At 39.0% G+C, this 8,832-nt stretch overlaps 1 protein-coding gene across 1 annotated transcript in view; it reads right to left on the reverse strand.

Moving 5' to 3' along the window:
- LOC103193916 (ovostatin-like) overlaps positions 1–8,832 on the reverse strand; it is a 73,349-nt gene that overhangs the window by 9,347 nt on the left and 55,170 nt on the right. The window contains exons 21-24 of the mRNA XM_007937219.1: positions 7,567–7,648; positions 6,515–6,633; positions 5,752–5,803; positions 3,226–3,309 (exon numbers count right to left, since the gene is read on the reverse strand). Coding sequence (XP_007935410.1) covers positions 3,226–3,309; positions 5,752–5,803; positions 6,515–6,633; positions 7,567–7,648 — 337 coding nt within the window. The remainder of the gene's footprint in view (positions 1–3,225; positions 3,310–5,751; positions 5,804–6,514; positions 6,634–7,566; positions 7,649–8,832) is intronic.

An 8,832-nucleotide genomic window follows, 5' to 3' on the forward strand; every position in this document is an offset into this window, starting at 1 on the left:
TCCTACTTCCGTAGTGATACTGCCTTGGAAACCCAAGGAGGGGTCGCTATGAGTCGGGCCGACTCGACGGCACATAACAACAACAACAACAACAAGACCTCTATGCTATGGATATTCAAAATAATTCTTTTTCTATATTATCTGAATCTTCTTTTCGCTCTTAATTGTTGGCCCCAAACCATCAAATTAGCAACACATGTCAGACTTTGCTTCCAGAACTAAGGTGGAGATATGTTTCTCAAAGCATCCAAGAGTAGAAGGGCCAAAAAGTTTGTGGGAATCAAGATTCCTGGAGAGATCCCAGGATGAAGCAAGAGAACTCAAGGTCAATTGTCAGTTTGAAAGGGCAGAATTAGGGCCCCAAATAAACCTTTTTGAAATGCTTACCATGTACTGAACACTGTAGTCATTCAATAGCAATAATGTGAGTAGATATTATTAAAATTTCTGTTTTATACATGAGAGCTCTGGTGGTGTAGTACCTAAGGCACTTGACTACTAACCAGAAGGTTGGTGGTTTAAACCCACCAGCCACTCCTTGAGAAGAAGATTAGGCAATCTGCTTCCATAAAGATACCGCCTCTGAATCCCAAGGAGAGGTCACTATGAGTCAGAGACGACTCAATGGCACATAACAACAACAACGTTTTATACATGAGAAAGCCATGGCACAGAGAGGTAAATAAATATCCCAAATCATCCAAAATAGATGTGACAGAGTCAGGAATGAGCAAAAATGATATGGCTTCACAGTACCTGGACTTAATCTTTTCCATACACACACTTTACTGATGCATAAAACTTATATAGAACTCCCTATATAGTGCCTAAGGCACTTGACTGCTAACCAGAAGGCTGGTAGTTCAAACCCACCAGCCACTCCTCAGAAGGAAGATGGGGCAATCTACTTCTGTAGTGACACTGCCTCAGAAACCCAAGGAGGGGTCGCTATGAGTCGAGTCCAACTCGACGGCACATAACAACAACAACAACATGTATTTGAAAGTGGTATAAGCATCTTAATTCCTTTAATTTTTATAACAAACCTATTAGCTAAGTACTATTATTATCTTAATTTAGGATGAGGAAATAAGGCACAGAAAGGTTAAGCAACTTGCCCAAAATGATACAGCAAGTGGTGAATCTGGGATTTGAACTTGGGCAACCTGTGTGTAGAGTCAGGTTTCTTAGCCACGATGCTTAGTGGTTTCAGTGCAACGGTTGAGTGCTCAGCTGCCAACCAAAAGGTTGGTTGTTTGAACCCACCACCATCCCCATAGGAGATATGGTGATCTGCTCCAGTAAAGATTACAGCCTAGGAAACCCTATGGGGGCAGTTCTACCCTGTTCTACAGGGTTGCTATGAGTTGGAATTGACTCATGGCATGCTAACAATAACATGCATGTTAACAACAACATGATTCCCCTGTAAAGAATCTCTATGGTCTGGATGGAAAGTGAACCATTTGGAAATAAAATCACAAGATAATAAGAGTTTAGGATGATTGTCATAAATATGACTCTGTAGTATATATGACATATATATTTGCTGGACATCATTTTGACACTATATGGATGGGATTAATTTCTTGAAAGCTAAGATTAAACTTACATGTTCTTTGTCTTGGTCCTAGGGAATGTCCTTGATAGAGTTTTTGTTGTTACATTTAATAAGCATTTGTTTGAGTCACATTTTCCTACTACAACAGTATTGTAATAATTTGACTATAATCTTACATGGAATGCAGAATCCTTTCTACTGTATTCTTTACATCTCCATCTTAAATCTTTACCCTAGACTATAGCTTGTGGATAGTGACTGAACAGTCAAGGATCTAAATAATAATAATAATAATAATAATAATAATAATAATAATAATAAAAGATAGAAGTAAATCACGTAAGTAATTAAATTTTAATATTAAGTAGGCTAACAAAGCAGTTTTCTGGTTTTCTTGGGATTGTTCCTGGATTTGAACTAGCAGCCTGCTGTGTTGCTTTTTGATCTTGGGATTGTGCCATTTTACCTGCAGACCTTGAGTTCATCAGCCTCATCAGCCAGCAGCTGCAGGAGTCAAGAAAAGCCTCCAGCTTGACATTTGACTCACAAACTTGGGACTTGCCAACTTCTACAACTGTGTAAGCCATTTCCCTGAGATAAACCTCTCTCTCTCTTTCTCGCTCTCTCTCTCTCTCACTCTCTCTCTCTCTCTGAAACAGTAAAAGACCAAACTCACTGCCATTGAGTTGAACCTCACCCATAGTGACCCCTCCTTGGGTTTCTAAGGTGGTATCCCTATGGAAATAGATGGCCCAATCTTCCTTCCAAGGAGTGGCTGGTGGGTTTGAACTGCCAGCCTTCTGGTTACCAGTCAAATGCCTTAGGCACTATGTACGGTACCAGAGCACCCCCCTCCCTCTCTCTCTCTATAAGCATTACTGGTTTTGCTTCTCCAGAGAAGCCTAAGATACTTGTTGATGATACTATGCTCTGACAATCATTAGTTTGTGAGAAATGGCAGGACTTGCCTTTACAGAGGTATCCTGAATGAGACACCCGTCAAGAGGGCTAATGATGGGACTTAATTTTTATGGGCCAGAACTAAAATGTTCTCTAGGAAAAGAGAGAATCAGAAAGCCTTGGAAGATCTAGGAGTTAATTTCTCAGTGTGATAGACTGTCTAGTCAAATGCCCTGACCTCCATCATCAAGTTCTGAGGGTGAAGATACAACTCAAAATATGACAAAACCAACAGACAGGACCACGGCAGAAAAAGTGTAGTTTTCTTTTTCCTCTAAGCCTATATATGCTGTCTTTGTTGCCTACTGTCATGTTGATTATGACTCATAGTGATTCTAAAGGATAGAGTAGAACTGCCTCACAGGTTTCTAAGGCTGTAAATTTTTACAGAAATAGACTACAACATCTTTCTCTTGCAGAGTGGCTGGTGGGTTTGAACTGCTGACCTTTCTGTCAGCAGTTGAACGCTTTTCCACTAAGACATTAGCGTAGTGCCTAAGGCACTTGACTGCTAACCAGAAGGCTGGCGGTTCAAACCCACCAGCCACTCTTCGAAAGGAATGTTGGGCAACCTACTTCCATAGTGATACCGCCTTGAAAACCCAAGGAGGGGTCGCTATGAGTTGGTCTGACTCCACTGCACATAACAACAACAACAACAAGCTTATATAAATCCCCAATAATGTATTGTATTCCAGACTTACCAAGAACAGACCAATAAGCTCTAGATGAATCTTTCACAAGATTTTCTGGTGATGGTAGCACCACTGATTGAGATACTGTGGATCCTAGGAAACAGTTAAGTGATTTTTTTTTTTTTAATTATGCTTTTGGTGGAAATTTACAAAGCAGATTTGTTTTACATTCAACAGTTCATGCACATTTGATTTCACACCCTGATTACCATCCCCAACCATAAAAAACTCTCCTTCCCTTCTCTCCCTGTAACTGCCCCACCTCCCTGTGGCCTTCTTACTTATCCATTCCTGTCTGTCCAGCTTTCCTTCTATGTGAATGCTGCTCCTTTGGGGTCTCATGGCTGATTGATTTAAGGGGTACATCGCCCTAGAGTAGGTTGATGCATCACCTTGGGGTAGGTGTTCTGTGTGTAGGTCTCTCTGTTGTTGGGCTGAGATACAATCCATCGAAGTGAATCCATTTCTAGGCCCAAAAGGTTACCCAGCCCTTAGTCTTGGGAGTTCCACAAGTCTCTGTCCAACCACTAATTCTGTTCATTTTTGTGTTTTTGAATTATGTTTCACATTTTCCCTCCTATTCTATCCAGGGTGTTGAGTTTTGATCCCTTTCTGAGCCATTGGCATTGGTAGCCAGGCATCATCTAATTCTTCTGGTCTCAGGGTCATGAAGGCTGAGGTCCTCGTGGTCCATTTTATCTTTGGACTCTTTCCAATGACTTTGATTTTCTTCACTCTTCTTTGCTCCAGATGAAAGAAGACCAATAGTTGCATCTTAGATGGCCGCTCAAAAGTTTTTAAGACCCCAGTCACTACTCACCAAAGTAAGTTGTAGAACAAGATTTTTGTGTACTGTGTTGTGCCAATTGAGCATTATGTCCCCTGAGACTATGGTCCCAAGCCCCCAGGCCCAGTGATTCTTCCTCTCAAAGTGTTCAGTTATCTCTGAAAAGCTGTTCCAACCCTGTCTTCTGTTGCTTCTGTAATGTATGTGGATGATTTTGTAGCACAAGTGCATGTATAAGATTATCTTCAGCCAAATCTATCCTTGGTCTAGGGTATATTTCTGTTTGCCTATCCCCACTGATCTTCTCACTTGTCTGTGCATTTACCTGTAACCTGATGTTTGGTGCCAGTGGTAATGCAATATTGTACGTGTAATAGTTTGCCTCTGTTGTCTATATCCATTAAAGTGAATTTATTAGTTCAGAGCTAACATTGATTTTGCAACGAGAGATTGAAATGACATAAGTAGAGATAATTCTTTGGTTAGCATCTTTTGACAGAATTTTTATAATCATAATAAACATTTGTGAGTAGTGCTGCAATGAACATTGGGTGTTCAAGTGCTGAGTCTCTGGTTTCAAGTCTTTGGGGTATATACTAGAAGTGGAATTGAAGAGTCATATTGTAGCTCTATTTTTAGTTTTTTGAGCAACTGCCACACTGTTTTTCACAATGGCTGAACTGTTTTTCATTCCCATCAGCATTGGGTAAGGGTGCCAATTTACCACATCCTTGCCAACATTTCTTGTTTTCCATTCTTCTGTTGTTGTTGTTGTTGTTTTGTTTTAATCTTAGCCACCTTACACTGAAATCAAACCAAACCCACTGCCACTGAGTCAATTCTGACTCATCCTCATGGGGATGAAATGGTGTCTTATTGTGGTTTTGATGTGCATTTCTCTGATGGCTAATGTGTTGAGCAATTTTTCATGTGTTTGGTGTCCATTTGAATGTCCTCTTTGGTGAAATGTCTATTCAAGTCCTTTGATCATTTTATGATTGGTTGCCTTTTTGTTGTTAAGCTGTTCAAGTTTTAGATATATTTTGGTTATGAGATTCTCATTGGATATGTGTTTTCTGAAGATATTCTCCAAGTTGGTAGCTTGTCTTTTCACTTTTTTGGCAGTCTTTTTATTTATTTATTTGAATATTTTATTGTGCTATAGGCAAAAGTTTACAATTCAACAATTCATACAGAAATTGTTCCATGACATTGGTTACCATCCCTTCAATGTGTCCACACTCTCACCATTTCCACCCAGCCTGCCCCGTTTCCATCCATCCAGTCTTCCTGCCCACCCTTGCCTTCTCATCTTTGCTTTTGGGAAAATGTTGACTGTTCAGCTGGTATATTTAATTGTTTAAGGGAGCATATTCCTCAGGGGTGTTATTTTTATTTTATAGACCAATCTCTTATTTGGTCGAAAGATGACCTCTGGGATTATGATAACTTTTAATGAAGAAATCAAGGATTGACTAAGGCGAAGCTTAAGGGTAGAGACAAGTCTTGAATGAAAGTTGAGGACACTTTGTATTCTGAATTGGGGAGTAGGTTATAAGAAGAACCTTAAAGTTTTTAAATTGCTTTTCCTTGTAGCACAATTAAATTGTATTACTTGAAAGTAATCTTTCCTAGTAGCTGTGTTCAGAGATGATCAATAGTAAAGCAGTTAATTCCCAAACAAAGATAAACAGAGGTTGCAATCAATGTTGCCATGTTAACAAGACCAGGTAAAAGTGTTTACTTACCATTTGTGCAAATAAGTGAGCCCTGCGTCATCTCCTTTTCAATACCTTCGGGCTAATATTTGGAAGAGGAAAAGAGGGGGTCATGGAATATCAAATTAATATATTATGTAAATCCATAATATTCATAAATTAGTAATAATAGGAGCTCTGGTAGCATAGTGCCTAAGGTACTTGACTGCTAACCAGAAGGCTGGTGGTTCAAACCCACCAGCCACTCCTCGAAAGGAAGGTTGGGCAATCTACTTCGGTAGTGATGTCGCCTCGGAAACCCAAGGAGGGGTGGCTATGATTCAGGTCTGATTCGACGGCACATAACAACAACAACACGACATCTAAAAAGAAGAAATTATCTTCAAAAATTATCCCAGATAATGAGTATATGAACTTTTAAGCCCAAGAGAATAGAAAAGTGAATCATTTGATTTTGCATGATACAAAATAAACTAAGTGTTTCTAAAATTAAAGGCAAGAATTTTCTCAAAAATCTTAAAGCTTCAAAATTATGTTTCTCTTTCAAGGATATTGTACATTTACTTGTAAATGTTCTCTGCAGACTGAATGTCTCAGGACTAAATGTCTGCCCCTGATCTTTCTTCCCAAATATTTGGTTGATATATTGGGCAGTCTCTTTGGATAAGTATTCATTCCTGCTATATCTGTGAGATCTGAAAGGAATACTTATCCTTCCTAATTGAGATCAAAATTTTGAAATACGGACAGATATTTTCCCTCAAGGCCCATAGACTTCACTTTGAGGCCATACCTCTACCAGCAATGATTTGATCAGTATATCCCTCCAGCCATTATTCAGAGCCAGGAATGACCCATTTCCACAAGTACTGCTCTGCAGGGTTTCAGCAGTGACAGTGAGGTTGACAGTACCTTAAAAGACAGGAAATGTCAATGACAGAGTTACAATGGCTTACTGCTGATTGATGAAAGAGATTCCAAGAGGTTGAGATAGAAATTTTACAGAAGCAAGAAAAGAGAGACATGGAAAATATGAGCTCTTAAAGTCGGGACTTGACTGCAATTCCCCACCCTTGTCCTCAGGCACATTGGTCCTGGTAAAACAGGGCAGTGGTGTTCAGTTGTAGAGTTCTCTCTTTCCCTGCAGGGTATCAGGGTTTGATTCCTCGCCAGTGCACCTCATGCGGCTAACACGTATTTGTCAGTGGAGGCTTGTGTATCCCTATGATGCTGAGCAGGTTTCATCAAAACTTCCACTCAACTAAGACAGACTAGGAAGAAAGGTCTGATGATCTGCTTCCCCAAATCAACTGATGAAAACCTTATGGATGACAGTGGTCTGATCTGCAAACTGTCATAGGGTGGAGTAAGACCAGGCAGTGTTTCTTCCATTGTGCATGGGGTCACTATGAGTCAGGGGCCAACTTGACAGAAGCTAACAACAGGAATAGAAAAATGGACACTTGGTGGTACTAAAAACCAAAACCAAAATCCATGGCCATTGAGTCGATTCTGACTCATAGCAACCCTATAAGACAGAGTAGAACTGCCCCATAGGGTTTCTAAGGCTGTAAATCTTTATAGAAGCAAAGTGCCTCATCTTTCTCCCACAGAGCAGCTGATGGGTTAGAACCCCTAACTTTTCGGTTAGCAGCCAAATGCTGTAACCACTGTGCCATCAGAGCTCCTTGGTGGTACTAAGCAATGAGTAAACTGGCTGTAATAGAGATGTAGTCTGACATAAACTCTTAAGAGGATTTATAAACGAACATGAAAGCATACAGGAACTGAAAATTTTACCCAGTGTATGGGGAGTAACCAGCCAAGCGTAGGATTTTCTCTCACTTCCACATATGCAAACATTTTCATCTTTAGTTGGGAGAAGTCTGGCTTGGTAAGCACTAGATGCTTCCAGTACAGTACTAATCTGTGAGAGCAAAATGAGAGAGAGAAAGAAGATTTAATTCTTTGCATACATTTGCATAATACCCCTATGAATGTCCAAAAGATTAGAAAGGAAATTCTCTATCTTTCATGTAGTCTACTGTGGGAAGAATGGCTTCCAAGCCCAGAGGAAACCTTCAAAGTCTTATTACATAATTATTATAATCTGACTATTGACACTTACAAACCTTTCACTAATTATTTTGAATAAAGCAGTCTTATATAGTTAGTATAACAACACACTACTTTAGAGAAACATCATCAAAATAAGCAGATGTTTTGGCCAATCTAGGTTGATCAAGTTATCACAAAGTCTTATGGGTCTCGATTTCCTTTTTCTTGTCTATAAATAGGGGTCATTGTCCTCAGCTTCTCACAGTTATTGTATATGTATATCAAAAAGTATATATCGACAATAATGCTTCCCATCTGATGCTCACAAAGAAAAACTTGATTAACAAACAAACAAACAAAATCTTTCTTTAATGTGAGAAATTATTTTTTATTTCCCTAAAAATTTACTACTACTGACTGCTGCATCCTGATAAATTGAGTATGTTTGGCATACTTGATTTCTTTCAGTAAACTGTATCACTTAAACAATGGCTATGTTGGTCAGGTATAATTTGACATTTTGAATAAGTCATTCTGTAACTACTGTTTACTGATGTTGATCCAACAGTTGGATACAAACAAAGTGTTGGGTTTGGAGAACATACCATATTAAAAACCATACTGAAGCAGTAAACAAAAGATGAACCAAAAAAATATACCAAATATAATTACAATAGATATTCTGAAATTTGTTATTTAGGTAAAAGTTAAAGAGGGGAAATTAACTCAACAGTCTATTTGAGGCATTGTGAATGTATTGTGAAAAGCTATCAATTACATTATCTCATTCAATTATCATAAAACCCAGCCAAATATATGCTATTAACATCATTTTACATACTGATAGGAGCCGTAGTGGCTCAGTGTTAAGAACTTTTCTGCTAACACATCAGCTGCTCTGTGGGGGAAAGATGTGGCAGGCTGCTTTCATAAAGATTACAACCTTGGACACTCTGTGGGCAGTTCTATTCTGTCTTATAAGATCACTATGAGTTGGAATCTGCTCAATGGCAAGGGTTTTTTTTTTTTTTTTTGTTTATACAGGTTAAGTAT

The sequence above is a fragment of the Orycteropus afer genome, unplaced genomic scaffold (assembly GCF_000298275.1).
Source record: "Orycteropus afer afer isolate SDZICR_OR568_19922 unplaced genomic scaffold, OryAfe1.0 scaffold00040, whole genome shotgun sequence".
Classification (NCBI taxonomy): domain Eukaryota; kingdom Metazoa; phylum Chordata; class Mammalia; order Tubulidentata; family Orycteropodidae; genus Orycteropus; species Orycteropus afer.